Genomic DNA, 19,731 nt, shown 5'->3' with positions numbered 1-19,731 from the left:
CCAGGAAAGGGTTTAAAAAACACTGCTTATAAAGCTGAGAAATAAGAGAGCAACCTAAACCTTCTTCAGTAAGGAATGGCAAAATAAATCATGGTACAACCAAATAATAAACATCCTCTACCTCAGTGTAAAAGAATAGAGTTGGGATACAGCTCTCTGTGCTGACATGGTGAAAGCTCCAAGACATAACATTCAGTGAAAGGGAAAAAAGCAAGTTTAGAAACGGTATGTATAATACAAAAGAACTTGTGTTTTTTAGTTTTTGTAAACAACATATAATGTAAAGCATAGGAAAAAGCCTGAAAGAACTCACATTTAACCTCTGAGGAGAAAAGTAGGATTAGGGTAGCCTGTAATACCTAATTTTTTTTACAGGAAGAATAGCTTGTATAAACTGAACAAATAAAAGATTTAAAGACTACAAACCGTGTATACACATGATACATTTGGGCTTTGCTGGTGGCTTGGAAGGTAAAGAATCTGCCTGCAATGTAGGAGACCTGGGTTTCATCTTTGGGTCAAGAAGATCTCCTGGAGAAGGGAATGGCTACTCACTTATTTTCTTGCCTGGAGATTTCACGGGCAGAGGAGCCAGGCAGGCTACAGATATGGGGTTGCAAAGAATTGGACATGACTGAGCGACTATTCTATTCTATGACACATTTACATTTTTAGTCAAGCTCCAAACCTATGTGCATGAAGTATACATATCAATGTACACACAGCAGTGACTATCTGGAGTGTGGAAGGAAGAAATAAAGATGGAAGACTAATTACAACAAAAATTTTATTTCTTTAGGGGAAAAAAGTCATGACAAAATGACAAAATTTTGCATGATAAAAATGCAAAAATGTCTTTTATATTGGTTACCATCTTTCTTTCCTTCCTCCTTTGCCTTCATCTTTTCTTCCTTTATTTCTGTTTATTTGATATTTTCGGTCATATCTTTTGTTAAAAAAGACTGATTCACTGGAACTGCTCAGTATTATGTTTGCACTAAGTATCTTTTCTATTAATTTCATGTAAATTTAGAAATCTGAAAAAGATTACCTTATTAAAATTATTTATCTAATAAAAATACAAAGCCTCTGAGTGAATATCCTATGTAATTTTATTCGACTAAGCTGGGGGTTTTCCATATTTTCAGTATGGTATCAAATAGGTAAACTTTCAAGATAACCAAATTCTTTACAGTTGAGGTTTCTCTGTAGGTTACCATGCATTTAATAGAAAACATTTTCTTTTGTAAAATATATGGACATTATACCACCCTGAAAATTACTAAAACACATAAATACCAGACTTAAGTTTTGATATTGGAAATTCCATCCTAAAAACAAAGAACATTTCAACTTTTTTTCCTACTTGATTACAAAGGAAAAGAGGGTCAAACTACCTAAAACAGATGATGGCTTTTCAATAAATTAAGAGAATGAGAGTAAATTAAGAACATACAATTTTAAAACTTGTATACTAAAATTAAAATACTCATTATTGATTCACACTATATATGTCTGTGTTTATAATGTTTACAAAATAGTCAATGAGTGTTCAATCATTTTTAAAATACTTAATGTTCAGGTTGGCTGTGCAATGAAGTGTGAGGTATCAGAAGTTCTATAAATTTAATATGGGCCATATTTATTCTTATAAAAATAAGATATCACTAATGCTGTTCTCCAAAGATTAAAGTCAAAGTTCTAGAATTTAATGTAAATGGAATCATGCAATTACTACTCTTTTGTATTTGCCATCTCTTGTTTAACATACTGTTGGAGATACATATATGCTGTTACAGATAAGAATTTCATTTTTTCTTTTTATTGCTAGGTAATATTCCATTGTATGAATATACCACAATTTGTATATTCCACTGTTGATGAACATTTGTGTTGACTCCAATTTTTTGTCCATTACAGCACCTTCACAGTGCTATAAACATTCTTATACAAGTCTTTGTGGACTTTTGTTCCCACTTCTCTTGGTTAAATATTTAAGAGGGGAATTGCTAAGTCTAACAATAGACACATGTTTACAAGAAACTGACTAATTTAAGAGTGGTTGTAACATTTTACACTCCATCAGCAATATCTAAAAGGTTTGGGTGCTCTACATCTTAACCCAACATTTGACTGTCAGGCTTTTAAATTTTAATCATTATAGGGGATGTGTAGAGAGGCCCTGTTTGGGTGTCAATATACATTTCCTGATGATGAATAGTGCTGAACACCTCCTTGTGTCCATCAACTACATTCATGTATCTTTGTGAAGTACATTTTCAAATCTTCAGCCTTTTTAAAAAAAACTTAGATTTTCTTTTTTAATACTGAGTTATAGCTCAGTACTTTGGCCACCTGATGCGAAGAGCTGACTCACTGGAAGAGACCCTAACACCGGGAAAGATTAAAGGCAAAAGAAGAGGGCAGCAGCAGATGAGATGGTTGAATAGCATCACTGACTCAATGGACATGAATGTTAGCAACTCCGGGAGTTGGTGAAGGACAGGGAAGCCTGGTGTCCTACAGTCGGTGGGGTCACAAAGTCACATGTGACTTAGCAACTGAACAACAATAACAAAATAGAAGTTCCTTATTTACCCTGGATACCAGTCTTTTGTCAGATTATAAGCTTTACCAATATTTTTTCCCTATCTGCAACTTGCCTATTTACTGTCTTAAAAGTGTCCTCAGTAAGAATATTTAATTCTGATGCAGTTTTTCTTATTTTATGGTCCTATTTCTGTGTCCTATTTAAGAAATCTCTGCTTACCCAAAGGCCTAGAAGATATTCTCCTAGGTTTTCTTCCAGTATTTTCATAGAGTTAGCTGGTACTTCTGGGTCCACCTTAAATTTGTATGAGGCATGAAGGCATTTGTATAAGTCGAGGTCCTTTGTTTTTTATCCATGTGAATATCCAATTTTTCCCATACCATTTGTTGAAGAGTTTCTTTTCTTCACTGAACTGCTTTGGTGCCTTTGTCTGTTGGACCCTCTACTCTGTTCTCCTGATTTGTCAGTCCTTGAGCCAATACCTTGAAAGTGTTAGTTCTTCAGTTATGTCCGACTCTGCGATTCCATGGACTATAGCCCACAAGGCTCCTCTGCCCATTGAAATCTCCAGGCAAGAATTCTGGAGGGGGTAGCCATTTCCTTCTCCAGGGAATCTTCTCCACCAAGGGATGGAACCTGTCTCTCCTGACTGCAGGCAGATTCTTATGATCTGAGCCACCAGGGAATTCCCTACTGTCTTAATTATTGTGCTCTGAAATAAGTCTTAAAATCCTCCAAAAATTTTTTTAGATTGCTTTCAATATTCCAGGTTCTTTACATTTGCATATAAGTTATAGAATTTAATGAGTCTGTCAATTTCTAACAAAAAAAAAAGTCTGCTGGATTACATTAAATTTGTAAATTAATTTAGGGAAATCAGACATATTAATGCAGTAATCCAACCCATGATCATAGTATCTTTATCCATTTCCTTAGGTCTCCAGTTATATTTTAAGTTTTCAGTGTTAAAGTCTTACACATCTTTTGTTAAATTTACTGAGTATTTAATATTACAAATGGAATTTATTAAATATTTCATTCTCCATTTGTTTGTTGATAGTAGAAATGCAATAGATTTTTGCATATTAATCTTCTACTGACTTTGAATATTTAAATTTGCATTCCTAGAATATTCACTGGATCATGATCTATTATAATGTTTCTATATTGCTAGATTCAATTTGATTATATCTAAACGAACATGAACTTCCTGATGTTCAAGCTGGTTTTAGAAAAGGCAGAGGAACCAGAGATCAAACTGCCAAAAGCCACTGGATCATGGAAAAAGCAAGACAGTTCCAGAAAAACATCTATTTCTGCTTTATTGACTATGCCAAAGCCTTTGACTGTGTGGATCACAATAAACTGTGGGAAATTCTGAAAGAGATGGGAATACCAGACCACCTGATCTGCCTCTTGAGAAATTTGTATGCAGGTCAGGAAGCAACAGTTAGAACTGGACAAGGAACAACAGACTGGTTCCAAATAGGAAAAGGAGTATGTCAAGGCTGTATATTGTCACCCTGTTTATTTAACTTCTATGCAGAGTACATCATGAGAAACGCTGGGCTGGAAAAAGCACAAGCTGGAATCAAGATTGCCGGGAGAAATATTAATAACCACAGATATGCAGATGACACTACCCTTATGGCAGAAAATGAAGAGGAACTCAAAAGCCTCTTGATGAAAGTGAAAGTGCAGAGTGAAAAAGTTGGCTTAAAGCTCAACATTCAGAAAACGAAGATCATGGCATCTGGTCCCATCACTTCATGGGAAATAGATGGGGAAACAGTGGAAACAGTGTCAGACTTTATTTTGGGGGGCTCCAAAATCACTGCAGATGCTGACTGCAGCCATGAAATTAAAAGACACTTACGCCTTGGAAGGAAAGTTATGACCAACCTAGATAGCATATTCAAAAGCAGAGACATTACTTTGCCAACAAAGGTCCATCTAGTCAAGGCTATGGTTTTTCCTGTGGTCATGTATAGATGTGAGAGTTGGCCTGTGAAGGCTGAGTGCCGAAGAATTGATGCTTTTGAACTGTAGTGTTGCAGAAGACTCTTGAGAGTCCCTTGGACTGCAAGGAGATCCAACCAGTCCATTCTGAAGATCAGACCTGGGATTTCTTTGGAGGGAATGATGCTAAAGCTGAAACTCCAGTACTTTGGCCACCTCATGCGAAGAGTTGACTCATTGGAAAAGACTGTGATGCTGGGAGGGATTGGGGGCAGGAGGAGAAGGGGACGAGAGAGGATGAGATGGCTGGATGGCATCACCGACTCGATGGACGTGAGTCTGGGTGAACTCCGGGAGTTGGTGATGGACAGGGAGGCCTGGTGTGCTGCGATTCATGGGGTCGCAAAGAGTCAGACACGACTGAGAGACTGAACTGAACTAAACTGAACTGAAAGGATATCTTGCTGTTTCGATGATCCAGTGGATGTTGGCAATTTGATCTCTGGTTCCTCTGCCTTTTCTAAAACCAGCTTGAACATCTGGAAGTTCACGGTTCACATATTGCTGAAGCCTGGCTTAGAGAATTTTGAGCATTACTTTACTAGCGTGTGAGATGAGTGCAATTGTGTGATAGTTTCAGCATTCTTTGGCCTTACTTTTTGGGATTGGAATGAAAACTGACCTTTTCCATCCTGTGGCCACTGCTGACTTCTCCAAATTTGGTGATATATTGAGTGCAGCACTTTCACAGCATCATCTTTTAGGATCTGAAACAGCTCAACTGGAATTCCATCACTTCCACTAGCTTTGTTCATAGAGACGCCTACTAAGGCCCACCTGACTTCACATTCCAGGATGTCCGGCTCTAGATGAGTGTGAATGATTACACCTTAGTGATTATCTGGGTCGTGAAGATCTTTCTTGTACAGTTCTGTGTATTCCTGCTACCTTTTCTTAATATCTTCTGCTTCTCTTAGGTCCATACCATTTCTGTCCTTTATCAAGCCCATCTTTGCATGAAGTGTTCCCTTAGTATCTCTAATTTTCTTGAAGAGATCTCTAGTCTTTCCCATTCTATTGTTTTCTTCCATTTCTTTGCATTGATTGCTGAGGAAGGCTTTCTTATCTCTCCTTGCTATTCTTTGGAACTCTGCATTCAAACGGCTATATCTTTCCTTTTCTCCTTTGCTTTTGCTTCTCTCCTTTCCACAGCTATTTGTAAGGCCTCCTCAGACAGCCATTTTGCTTTTTTGCATTTCTTTTTCGTGGGGATGGTCTTGCTCCCTATCTCCTGTACAATGTCATGAACCTCCATCCATAGTTCATCAGGCACTCTGTTTATCAGATCTAGTCCCTAAAACCTATTTCTCACTTCCACTGTATAGTCATAAGGGATTTGATTTAGGTCATACCTGAATGGTCCAGTGGTTTTCCCCACTTTCTTCAATTTAAGTCTGAATTTGGCAATAAGGAGTTCATGATCTGAACCATAGTCCACTCCCAGTCTTGTTTTTGCAGACTGTATAGAGCTTCTCCATCTTTGGCTGCAAAGGATATAATAAATCTGATTTCGGTGTTGACCATCTGGTGATGTCTATGTGTAGAGTCTTCTCTTGTGTTGTTGGAAGAGGGTGTTTGCTATGACCAGTGCGTTCTCTTGGCAGAACTCTGTTAGCCTTTGCCCTGCTTCATTCTGTACTCCAAGGCCAAATTTGCCTGTTACTCCAGGTGTTTCTTGACTTCCTACTTTTGCATTCCAGTCCCCTATAACGAAAAGGACATCTTTTTTGGGTGTTAGTTCTAGAAGGTCTTTTAGGTCCTCATAGAACCGTTCAGCTTCTTCAACATTACATCCGTTGGATCATTGGAAAAGCAAGAGAGTTCCAGAAAAACATCTATTTTTGCTTTATTGATTATGCCAAAGCCTTTGACTGTGTGGATCACAATAAACTGTGGAAAATTCTGAAAGAGATGGGATACCAGACCACCTGATGTGCCTCTTGAGAAACCTATATGCAGGTCAGGAAGCAACAGTTAGAACTGGACATGGAACAACAGACTGGGTCCAAATAGGAAAAGGAGTACATCAAGGCTGTCTATTGTCACCCTGTTTATTTAACTTCTATGCAGAGTACATCATGAGAAATGCTGGGCTGGAGAAAGCACAAGCTGGTATCGAGATTGCCGAGAGAAATATCAATAACCTCAGATATGCAGATGACACTACCCTTATGGCAGAAAGTGAAGAAGAACTAAAGAGCCTCTTGATGAAAGTGAAAGTGGAGAGTGAAAAAGTTGGCTTAAAGCTCAACATTCAGAAAACTAAGATCATGGCATCTGGTCCCATCACTTGATCGCAAATAAATGGGAATTGTGGCTGACTTTATTTTTGGGGGCTCCAAAATCACTGTAGATGGTGACTGCAGCCATGAAATTAAAAAGCGCTTACTCCTTGGAAGGAAAGTTATGACCAACCTAGATAGCATTTTCAAAAGCAGAGACATTACTTTGCCAACAAAGGTCCATCTAGTCAAGGCTATAGTTTTTCCAATGGTCATGTATGGATGTGAGAGTTGGACCATAAAGAAGGCTGAGCACCGAAGAATTGATGCTTTTGAACTGTGGTGTTGGAGAAGACTCTTGAGAGTCCCTTGGACTGCAAGGAGATCCAACCAGTCCATTCTGAAAGAGATCAGTCCTGGGTGTTCACTGGAGGGCCTGATGTTGAAGCTGAAACTCCAATACTTTGGCCATCTAATGCGGAGAGCTGACTTATTGGAAAAGACCCTGATGCTGGGAAAGATTGAGGGCAGGAGGAAAAGGGACGACAGAGGATGAGATGGTTGGATGGCATCACTGACACAATGGACATGGGTTTGGGTGGACTCCGGAAGTTGTTGATGGACAGGGAGGCCTGGTGTGCTGTGGTTCATAGGGTTGCAAAGAGTCAGACACGACTGAGCGACTAAACTGAACTGAAAGGATATCTACATCTATGTTAATGAGAGATATAGGTCCATATTTTTTTCTTGCAGTATCTAAGATTTTAGATCAGGGTTAAGGTGCTCTTCCATAGTGACTGAGTGGTAAAGAATTCACCTGCCAATGTAGGAGATTGGACCATGGGTCGGGAACATCTCCTTCAGAAGGTAATGGCAACCCATTCCAGTATTCTTGCCTGGAAAATCCCAGAGGATTTTGGCAGGCTACAGTCCTTGGGGTTGCAAAGAGTCAGATACAATTTAGCAATTAAACAACAATCAGGGTTCAGTTCAGTTCAGTTGTTCAGTCGTGTCTGACTCTTTGCGACCCCATGAATCACAGCACGCCAGGCCTCCCTGTCCATCACCATCTCCCGGAGTTCACTCAAATTCATGTCCATCAAGTCGGTGATGCACTAGCCTGATTAGAGGAAATGAAAAGTGTTTCCTTCTCGTCTATATCTGAAAATCTTTGTACTACTGGTTATTGTTTCTTCCTTACATGTTTGATGTAATTCTCTTGATAACGTCCCATATGTCTAAGGCTCCCTTCATTTTCTTTTTTTAGTCTTTTTTCACTCTAGTGTTAGTATGAATGCTTTCTACAGTCGTATGTTTACTTGAGTTTAATGATCATGCTTTCCAAAGTCTAATCTGCTCTTAATTCTATACATTGGATTTTTCATATCAGATATTTTTCAGCTCTAAAATTTCCATTTGGTTCGTCTTTCTATCTTCCATTTCTCTTCTCATTATATTCATATTTTCTTTTGATACATAATATGAATGCATCTTTAATAGCCATTTATCCTTGTCTGCTAATTCTATCGTATGTCAATTGAGTCTGTTTCTATTGACTAATTTTTCTCCTCGTTGAATGTCAAATTTTCTGCTTCCTGGTTGTCTAATACAAATTTTTCAAATTAGGTATGGACACCATGAACGTTATACTGCATGTCTAGAATTTGTTGTCTTACTTTTAATAAGCGTAGGGCTTTGTTCTGGCAGGTAATTAAGTTACTTGCAAATCAGTATGATGCTCTAGAGTTTTGTCAGAAAGGTTCTAAAACTTAACAACTAAGATAATTTAGCCCTACTACCAAAGTCTAAGCCTGGGTAATCCGTCAGGACTTTCAACCTTAGAAAGTCAGAACTTAATCCAAGCCCTTTCTGAACTCTAGGGATTACTCAGGTTAATGTTCCCTGCTGGTTCTTTGCCTAGTCTCATGGTGCTTTACCCGACTCATGCGTAACAAAACCTCAGCAAAGATTCAACTCAAGGAAAACCCTATGTAGACTTCTGTAGCTTTTTGTCTGCATAGCTCCCTCCTCTGTGTAATCTACCTTGTAATTTCTAGCCACCTCAGACTCACTGAACCCTAATTTCTACCTTCTCAACTCAATGATGGTAACCCACCCTGCTCCACTATCCCAAAAGTGCCTCCAAGCAAAAAAATCAGTGATCATAATTTAATTCACCTGTTCCCCTTCCTCAAGGATCACAGTCTTGGCACTATTAATGTCCAATGTTTGAAAATACTGTTAAATATACTTTGCATAGTTTTTCAGCTGTTTATAGCAAAAGACTGTGAGTCTAGTCCCCATGTATCCATCATGGCTAGAAACATTACATTATGTACATATGTTTTGCAACTTGATTTTTCAGTCATATGGTTATTATTCCAGATTAATACATAGCTATCTACCATATGCTTTTATTTATCTATTGGCTGTGGCACGTGGCATGCGGCATCTTGGTTCCCCAACCAGGGATCAAATCCACGCCCCCTGCAGCGAAAGCATGGAGTTTTAACCACTGGACTGCAGTGCAAGTCCCCCTACCACCTGCTTTTAAACCCTCAATAGTATATCAGAGTATGGACACTTTAAAATTGTCTTCAGTGTTTTAAGTAACAACTAAAATTAATAATATGCACTATTTTTACATTTTAATTTTCTCATGTTCGCATAAACTTAAAACAAAATAGCTACTGTGTGTTATGTATTTCTCTCTCACCCACCTCTCCCCCACTCAACAGGCAAAATATTATATAAATAGTAGTTATTAAGTAATTACTGAGTATAAAAATTTAAGAAAATGATTGTTAGTACTAATAGCAAGTGTCTGTACTTTTTCCTTATCTTTAAAAAAAGTTGTTTAAATATTTATTTATTTGGCTGCACCAGGTCTTAGGTGCCACTCGTGGGATCTTTGATCTTCTCTGCAGCATGTGGGATCTTTAGCTGTGGTATGATAACTCTTAGTTGTGGCAAGCGGGATCTAGTTTCCTGACCAGGGATTGAACCTGAGCCCCATGCATTGGGAGCGTGGAGTCTTAGCCACTGGACCACCAGGGAAGTCCCTACCTTTTTCTTTACTTTTACAAAAGGTTTAATCTATCTGACAGTGAGTTACATGAGTTCTTAGATTTAATTTTTATTAAAATTGGTCTCCCTGCTCCTTACCATTATTATTTTTAACTTTGTCTTAAATATTCTTACTGTACGTACCTGTGTCTTTTGTTATAAGTTCTCCCAAATCATTCTTATATAATAGGAGGATAAACAAATAAAAACTAAAAAGGTTTTCTTTAATAGGCCACTTTTTTAAAATGTGAAATGATATATAAGTAGAAATGTTGTATTCTTAAAAAAAGGCTTAGATTTGTAGTATTCAAAATTTGAATTAAAGGGAGTCTGGACGGAGGAGCCTGGTAGGCTATAGTCCATGGGGTCTCAAAGACTCGGACACGACTGAGCGACTTCACTTTCACTTTTCACTTTCATGCATTGGAGAAGGAAATGGCAACCCACTCCAGTGTTCTTGCCTGGAGAATCCCAGAGACAGCGGAGCCTGGTGGGCTGCTGTCTATGGGGTCGCAGAGAGTCAGACACGACTGAAGCGACTTAGCAGCAGCAAGAAGGTATTTTAATTTTATAAAAATTATTCTCCATTTGTAAATTCAAGGAAAAAATCAAAATACTAGTTTATTGTGAAAATCATTTTAATTCATCAATCACATATGACTATTTTATATATTTATTCAAACAAATCCACTGGCTCTTATAGTTATAAGAACTAATATTCTTAAATCAAATTTCTATTTAATGTAAGAATCACTTTTGAAAAAGCCTCTGCCCAAATACCTAGTATCTGATAATCTTATACTTCATTGTTAAAAGCTTTTAAAGCATAACAATCAGCTTTCAAATACTATGATCATAATTCTTTGTATGTCATCATTCAAAAGTAAAACACCTTCCATTTTCTTTTACAACCCAACTGTAGGAATCATTCAGTTTTTAAAATGTCAACTTTTAGACTAAAATCTCAAAAAATATTACTTTAAATTAGTAAGAAAGCTTTTACCCCTCACCTGGTTACAAGTATCAGATAAAGAGTGTATCGCTTCTGAAAACATGCTTGCTGAACCCGTATAAATCCAAGCAAGAAATTTGAAGAAGCAGTTTAATCCATTGCTAGGAGAGAAAGAAAAGATAATTTAGCATAGGTTTAGATAAAAATTCCCACCAAAAGCTTATTTATACACATACACACACACACGATTTTGTTCAAAATAAAACAGATTTCTAGTTTATTACACTTTAGGCAAGAGAATACAAATTTGAAGAATATAGATTATCGTTTCACTAAATATTTAAATGAAAGAGGCATGATATGTGCAAACAAATTACTTAAGAACTGATGAGAAAAGAGGGTGTTCTACATTTGGACAAAACGGAATCAGAAAGGAAACTGTGTCTTAGGTAGGTGAAAGAAGATCAGCACGTGATGTAGTTCAGCAGGTCACTGTCAAAGACACGACACTGGTGAAGATCAGGTTGTTTAATTAGACAGATGCTCGAGGTGAAAACAAAGCTAGACCAAGTAGTCTGGGTCATACTAGAAGATCATACATGCTAAAATAAACATGATTATCTCCTGAGGAAGCTAGTTGTGCTCAGATTCGGACAGTAATAACTAGTATAATTTATCTCAGACACTGTACTTAGTCACTTATTATGTTTTACTATAACTATTATACAAATATTAATAAGTAATAACATCCTCATTTTATAAATGAGGAAACGGGGGCAGGGGGCTTCCTGGTGGTCCAGTGGCTGAGACTCTGCACTCCCAATGCAGGAGACCTGGGTTTGACCCCTGGTCAGAGAATCCTATATGCAGCAACTAAGAGTTTGCACGCTGCGCCTAAAAGATCCCACTGCTGCAACTAAGATCCAGTGCAGCCAAATAAATAATTTTTAAGTAAATAAATAAAAATAAATGAGGAGCCTTACTTCCCCTTCCAGCTACCCTTTTCTCCTCTCCTCTTCAGATAATTTCTTCAAAGAACTGTGTCTGCTCTTGCTGTCTCAGTTTTCCTCATTCTGTATTCAGTCTTCAATCCCTAAACAATGGCTTCACCACCAACACCTCATAAGATTGTTCTTAACAATATACTGTTTCTTGCTATTAAATTCCTGAAAACATTTTTAATAGTTTCTTTAATCTTAGAGAGGTATTTGCCACTATCTTCTTAAAACACTGTCTTCTTTGATTTCTACCAGACTCCTGGTTTTTTCCCCACCTTTCTCTTTACTGTTTCTCAGTCTCTTCTGCAGGCTTTTTTTTTTTTTTTCTTCTACCAATTTCTTAAATGTGAGCATTCTTCAAGGCTTATTCAGGAGTGCTTTTCCTTCCTCATACATTATAATGTATATACATATACATTCTCCAGGTGATCTTAACTATTCCTATGACTTTAATTATTCCCTATATCCTAATAACTCTCTAGTCTTTATCTCTTAATTCAGGTCTCCTTCCTGAGCTTCAAACCAATATATATTAACAATAATAACCATCAAGTGTATTATATAACAGTATATATAATATAAGCACTAAGTATATTATATAATAATATATATTATATATAATATATATTATATATTAATATATAATATTATATAACAACCATATTATATAACAGAAACTATGCTAAGCAGTTTACATACCCTGCATCACATTCCTCCAATATAAAAAGCTTTAGCTGCTAATCCCACTTTATTGACAAAAACAATTATTTCTGTTGACCAGCTCTACTTGGGTGCCCTATAAATACCTCAGACTCAAAAAGGAACCCATTATTTTCTTTGCTCCCACCCTGACTCTTCCTTCCAGTGTTCCCTTTTTCTCAGTGATAGTACAGTATCTATCCAATTGTCCAAGTCAGAAACCTGGGCACCATCACTAGTCAGTCCTCCTAAATTCTTTTTGAACCTAACCATGTCTCTCCACCCCTATTGCCACTATCTGTGTTGTATTATTATAAATGACTCTTAGTCTAGTGCCCCTCCAGTCCTTGAAGATAAGAATTACGTATTTTACCTTCATGTTTCCAGACCACATCAAAATTCCTGACACGTGTAGTATATGTATTTGAGAAATAAAAGCACAAACTAATGAACTACGAATTAATGCTCTTAAATAAATATCCTAAAATAGATTACTCAGTACAATAGATTAAAAGGTAGGCAAAATAATAGAGACCAAGAAGACAGAAGAGAAAAGAAAGAGGCAAAAGCATCAGTTATGTTCTACCGGGTTAAATGGCAGAAAAATAAAGAGGGCAGATTCTCTTCAGTAGTCATAATGCAGGTTGGTTTACTCTAAATGTAACTTCGGCCAACTCAACTTTTTAAAAAAGATTTCTATAAACACCAATGAAAATAGAAGAAAAATTTTCATACAGCGCTTTTATCTTTATCTAGATACCAAGTAATAAATTTATATTCATATATATACATTAAAAACAATGTAATTTATTTTTAAAGGTTTATTTTTCAGTACTTACATGCAAATGGCAACCATCACCACTTTCCCTGGCCCCTTTAAAAAAATTGATGCCGTTCTAGAGCGTGGCTATAAAAACAAAACAAAAACAAAAAAATCTCAAACATTTTTCCAAAAGGCACTATGACCATTATATGTGACTCTGACACACCAGAAAATATCTCCCCTATCAATGCCTCTTCACAACTAGATTTACTTAATTCTTTTTCTCTAGACTTTCCTATTTAAATTGTGGGAAAATGGAAATTGAAAGTGCATGTCCAGAATGTTGTTTATTTCCTTGTAATTCATTTCCTATCTACTCCCAGAAAAATTCTGAGTTGTTTACATTAAAAAACAGAAATAAAGTGATAAAAATATACTGAACTGAAATAACCTAAAATTTTCCATTTCTTGAGCAACTTCTTAAATTTTAAAACAAGAACAGCCAAAGCCAGTAAGTCTGTTGCCCCTCATTTAACTCCTGACTATTCTCTAAAGACTGAAGCCCTCAAATAACACTGTGTTTAATTCCAAAACTGAACAAAACAAAAGGAAATCAAACAAGTAGAGAACATATTCAAGGAGAATATTTTTCTTCAGTTAAATATTCTTTGGCTACTCTTTGAATTTATACTTTCTGTGTTTCTTTTCCTGCTCTTTCCTCTCCCGGGAATGCTATCATACGTCACTATAATCTCTCTAAGCTTTACTCATCTTCTTCCATATCTGGCCAAGGGTTACCCTTCTATGTAAAGCCTTCCTTGATCCCCCAGAGAATACTCACACTGCTCCACATTTATGGTTGTACTTTACTTTTCTATTAAAGCAAGTCCTGTATTCTGCCTTATGTAATTTATTCAAGAAATATTTACTGGGCAAGTACTACATACCTGGCACAGTTCTAGATGCTGGAGCACAAGAGTAAACAAAAGAGAGTCCCTGCCTTCATAGATCTCACGGTCTAGCATAGGAAGGGGAGAATGAATCCGTCATATCTGAGTGATAAATAAAGAAACTAAGACAGAGACTGATAGAACAGAGTTGGGGGTATGACACGGAGGGCTATTTTGATTAGAATACTAAGGGAAAGGAGTTCAGTGATGAGAAGGAAGCAACCATGAAAAATCTGGAAGAATGTTTTAGGCCGAGTATACAGCACATTCAAAGATTCTGACAGAAGTAAGTTTTGTGTGAAGAAAGGATAAAAACAAGGCCGATGTGGCATGAGGGGAACAAAATGCTTTTCTTTTTATCTTGCACTCTGATAATGCTTTGCAGTCAGGTCTGCAGGTTAGGGTTTAAAAAGCACCTACTAAGTTCCTGTGGACAACGGAACAAAAGAGGGAGCTGCAAGCTTTAAAGTGATTCATTTATAAAGTCCGACCATGGTTCCACATTTCTGAGTTATGCCATTTACTGATAAACAAAAACCAGTGTATGTGCATTTTACTACAATGAGAATATACCATATCGTTTGCTTAGTACAGGGGGAAAAAATGAAATTGTTATAGGAATAGTAGAAAATGAAAACATGCTACTCAAGGAAGAAGATGAAAAAGATTTCTTTAGAAGAAAGTTTTGAAAACTTATGGAGTAAACAAGACAGATAGGGAAGGAAAATGAGATTTTAAAACGATAACAGAATGTTATAGTAAGGAAAAAGAGATTCATTGAGCACAAATTGCTCTGAAAGAGAGAATTCCCTGGCAGTTCAGTGGTCAGGACTGGGCTCTTCCACTGCTGGAGTCCTGGAGAACTAAGATTATGTAAGCCTCATGGCACAGCCAAAAAGAGAGAGAGAGAGAGAAAGCTGTAGAAAATGCGAAAATATGTTGGTAATAATTAGGTCAGAAATAGCGACAAGGTCCTGGAGAAGGAAATGGCAACCCACTCCAGTACTCTTGCCTGGAAAATCCCATGGATGGAGGAGCCTGGTAGGCTACACAGTCCACGGGATATCGAAAAGTCAGACATGACTGAGCGACTTCACTTTCACTTTTCATTTTCATGCCTTGGAGAAGGAAATGGCAGCCCATTCCAGTGTTCTTGCCTGGAGAATCCCAGGGATGGAGGAGCCTGGTGGGCTGCCATCTATGGAGTCGCACAGAGTTGGACATGACTGAAGTGACTTAGCAGTAGCAGCAGCGACAAGGTCCAAGGAAATCTAGCAGCAAGGGAAGCAAAATCTCAAAAAGCAACAGATCCATAGTAGATGGATAGATTTCAGAGGACTAGGAGGAAAATCAGCATAAAATACTCAAAGAGCTACAAGTAATTTCAAAGTGACACTATCATTTCAATCCCAGGTGGCGCAAGTAGTAATGAATTCACTTGCCAATGCAGTAGATGCAAGAAACTTGGGCTCGATCCCTAGGTTGGGAAGATCCCCTGGAGTAGCAAGTGGCCACCCACTCCAGTATGCTGAAAGACTATCCCAAGAAGTTCGAGAATTAGGATTAGAAGGAAAGGCACAAAGAAGTAGAAATATTAAAGGGAAAATGTATTAAAGGGATAAGAAATAAGATATCAGTTAGAACACTGAACATTGAGAGAGTGCGTGTGCCAAACCTAAAATATAGTGAGTTCATATATTTCACTATTGGAGTTCCCATAAAATGAAGAAGACTATAAAAGAATATAATAAGAGAAGGAAGTGTCTGGATCAGAGAGAAAAAGGATACAAAGTAGGTGGGTGAGAAGGAGGTTTAAGAGGGAGGGGATATGTTTATACATATGGCTGATTCACTCTGTTGTACAGCAGGAGCTGACACATTGAGAAGCAATCATACTCCAATAAAAAATAAATAAATAATAAAAAGACAAAAAAAAAAAAGAAGATATTTTTATTCCAGGCAACATGAATAATCCTGTTATGTTTTAGAGAAGGAAACCAACCATCTTTAGTGAGAGTCTCAAGTGAGTGTTCCTAGAAGGAATATGGAAACAGTAGGAAATTCAATACTAAAGTCTTATTCTATTACTATTTTAAAAAAAAGTATAATAGAAATTTTATTCAAAATCTGTAACATTTCAAGGCTGATGAGTATTAATCTTCAAAAGGGCTCTAAGTGACACAGATTTCAGAAGTCAAACAGCTGCTATTCAATAATCTGGTGCTGATGATCCTCCATGCAAAAAAGATATAAAGCTAGCAGTAAGTCTTCCCAGGAGGCAGATCTCACCAGCCTAAATTACTCCATAGCAAGAGGCAGGGGCGGAGTCTGTCAAGGCATAGAAGTGACTCACACAACATACAAAGGCCCTACCACCGAAGAGAATCCAGGTCTTCAGTGCAGCACTGGGGTGCCAAAAATGCAGGGCTCAAAAGGGAAATGGAAGTTAAGAGGCTTTGAATACGATGAATGGGAAAGAAAAGCATATCAAATAAGGTATGACTACAGTTGTCATCATTGCTAATTTCTAAATTTTCCAAGAAGGAAGCAATGACTCAAATTTAAGTCAGAAGAAAAGAGACAATTTGCAAAGCTAGCCCTTTCTCCAGGTATGGTGCTCACTTCTTGACAAGAGACACCTCCAGCTCAATTTAAAGGCAAGGCTGACTCTGAACATGACTACTTGGCATCGTGGAAGTGTCGGTGGCTTTGACAAGAGCTATTTCAGTGGAGTGGTGGGAATGCAAGTCCAATGAAGGACTCAGGAGAAAATAAGAAGTGGACAGTAAAAGTAAGCTTTCTATACTGGTCCCAATATTAATTTCCTTCTGGTAGGAACGAAAATAAGAGTATTCTGGCACATTTGTAGATAAGGCAGTAAATGTGGTGATGGAAAGATAACGTATTTTTTTTTAGCAGATTAGATCTACCTTGGAATAGGATCACAGACATGCTAGATTTTCATCATGGACAGATTCTAGGATTTTATGTGAAATACATACTCAACATAACATTAAAAGAAAAATATTCTTACCTTGGTATTTCCCAGAAAGTCTCTATATTCCCTCAGTATTTTTTGGTTTCTAAATAGCCCTATAAAAAAAGAATTACGAAATACATTTAGCTCATACATATTCTTATCCTTTCACATTTTAGATTAACACAATTATTCTAAGACTATGTTAAATGGTCTTCTCCCAGATACAAAGAAAAATATCAGGTGATGGTAAGAAATCTGAATTTGCAACTTGATTAAAAAATGGGTTAAGGACGTGGATAGACTTTTCTCCAAAGATGATATACAGCTGGCTAACAAGCATATGAAAAGATGCTCAGATCACTAATCATCAGAGAAATGCAGATCAAAACCACAATGAGGTATCACTTCACAGCCATTAGAATGGCTACTACCACAAAACAAAAAACAAAGAGAAAGAAAAAATAACAAGTGTAGGCAAGGAATGCAGAGAAATTGGAGATCTTGACTATACTGGTAGGATTATAAAATATTGCAACTGTTATCGAAAATAATATAGAGGCTCCTCAAAAAATTAAAAACTATCATATGATTTAGTAATACCACTTCTGGGTATACATCCAAAAAAAAATGAAAGCACTGTCTCAAAGAGGTTATTTTCACACCCTAATTTATCACAGCACCATTCACAATGGGCAAGAAGTGAAAGCAACCAAAACGTCCATGGACAAATAAATGCTGAACCATGTGGTATATACATACAATGGAAATCCTGTCACATGGACGAACCTTGAGGACATTACGCTAAGTGAGGTAACTTAGTCAAAAAGACAAACACTGAATGACTCCATTTATACATGGTATCTATAGGAGTCAGAGTCATAGAAACAGAAAAAAAGAGTAGCTACCAGGAGCTAGAGGGACAGGAGAACTGTAGACAAGTACAGCTTGAGTGCAGCAAGATGAGTTATTTAAGCTTGATATAAGAACCAATTCTCCATCTATAGCTCAAAGTTTAAAAATAAGGAAAAAATATTTTATTAGTGTGCTTTCTCAAATTCTGTACTTTAAGTATGTCCTCTAATATATGTAAAGGCTATTCACAGCATCATTATTTTAACAGTAAAAGACTGGAAACGACCTAGGTGAAAAGGACTGAATAAACTCTGGTGCACCCCCAAAATGGAGTGTTATAAAAGAAATGAAGAAACCTCTCTGTTTCCTGCTATGGAATGTTCTCTGGGACACATAATCAAGTTAAAAAAAAACAAGCACAGAAAGTACACAGACTATGCCTTATTTATGAAAAGGAGGGTCTAAATTACCAGTATGTATGCTATGTTAGTAAAAATAACACTCAAACTAATTTTTTAAACAATTACCTATGCTAGAGGGAGGGAAAAGGGTGGAAAAGACAGGGATGGAAGCTAAACTTCTCTAAAGTATTTTGTCTTTAAAGTATTTGAGGTGACTTTGGAACCATATAAATGTTTTACAAAATTATAAAATAAAAATAAATCAAATTTCTTAAAATCAGAAGCAGAACGAAACAAACGAACCTATTTTTATATCTAGTAGATGGTTTATCCATACAGTGAGAAATTACAAGTGACTTTAAAACACAGGCATTTGACTGTACATCCCCAGTGAGATATACAGTAAAGACAAAAAGAAAAATAGAAATCTTAAATCACCTTACTAGCAAGAATACTGATACTAATAGTTTGAAACAACACTGTATTCTGTCTATATGTGTGTGTACATACATAAAGAACAAATAAAAAATGTAATTAATGATGTTAATGAATTAAGAAATAAGATTTTCAGAGTAAGAGATACAAAGGAAAAAACGGAGGGAATAAGTTTATCAAAATAACCTACATGTTTTCTCTTAAGAAACAAAAAGTATGTCCTAACTCTGTCCACTGAAATACCTTAAAAATATATCAACCTATTAAAAAAAACTGAGTACCCCTAATGCCCACAGAAAAAATGGAGTAGCCATCATGGTCAACAAAAGAATTCGAAATGCAGTACTTGGATGCAATCTCAAAAATGACAGAATGATCTCTGTTCGTTTCCAAGCCAAACCATTCAATATCACAGTAATCCAAGTCTATGCCCCAACCAGTAACACTGAAGAAGCTGAAGTTAAACGGTTCTATGAAGACCTACAAGACCTTTTAGAACTAACACCCAAAAAAGATGTCCTTTGCATTACAGGGGACTGCAATGCAAAAGTAGGAAGTCAAGAAACACCTGGAGTTAACAGGCAAATTTGGCCTTGGAATATGGAATGAAGCAGGGCAAAGACTAATAGAGTTTAGCCAAGAAAATGCACTGGTCATAACAAACACCCTCTTCCAACAACACAAGACTCTACACATGTACATCACCAGATGGTCAACAATGAAATCAGATTGATTATATTCTTTGCAGCCAAAGATGGAGAAGCTCTATACAGTCAACAAAAACAAGACCAGGAGCAGACTGTGGCTCAGATCATGAACTCCTTACTGCCAAATTCAGACTTA

The 19,731-nt window shown here is 36.9% G+C and overlaps 1 protein-coding gene across 1 annotated transcript in view; it reads right to left on the bottom strand.

The window, feature by feature from the left end:
* Positions 1-19,731, bottom strand: part of SLC30A9 (solute carrier family 30 member 9) — an 88,510-nt gene that overhangs the window by 32,518 nt on the left and 36,261 nt on the right. The window contains exons 7-9 of the mRNA XM_027544386.1: positions 17,255-17,313; positions 13,347-13,414; positions 10,869-10,971 (exon numbers count right to left, since the gene is read on the bottom strand). Coding sequence (XP_027400187.1) covers positions 10,869-10,971; positions 13,347-13,414; positions 17,255-17,313 — 230 coding nt within the window. The remainder of the gene's footprint in view (positions 1-10,868; positions 10,972-13,346; positions 13,415-17,254; positions 17,314-19,731) is intronic.

This window comes from Bos indicus x Bos taurus, chromosome 6, assembly GCF_003369695.1.
Source record: "Bos indicus x Bos taurus breed Angus x Brahman F1 hybrid chromosome 6, Bos_hybrid_MaternalHap_v2.0, whole genome shotgun sequence".
Lineage (NCBI taxonomy): Eukaryota > Metazoa > Chordata > Mammalia > Artiodactyla > Bovidae > Bos > Bos indicus x Bos taurus.
The sequence above is the reverse complement of the archived record's forward strand: the minus strand, read 5'-3'. Positions and strand labels throughout refer to the sequence as shown.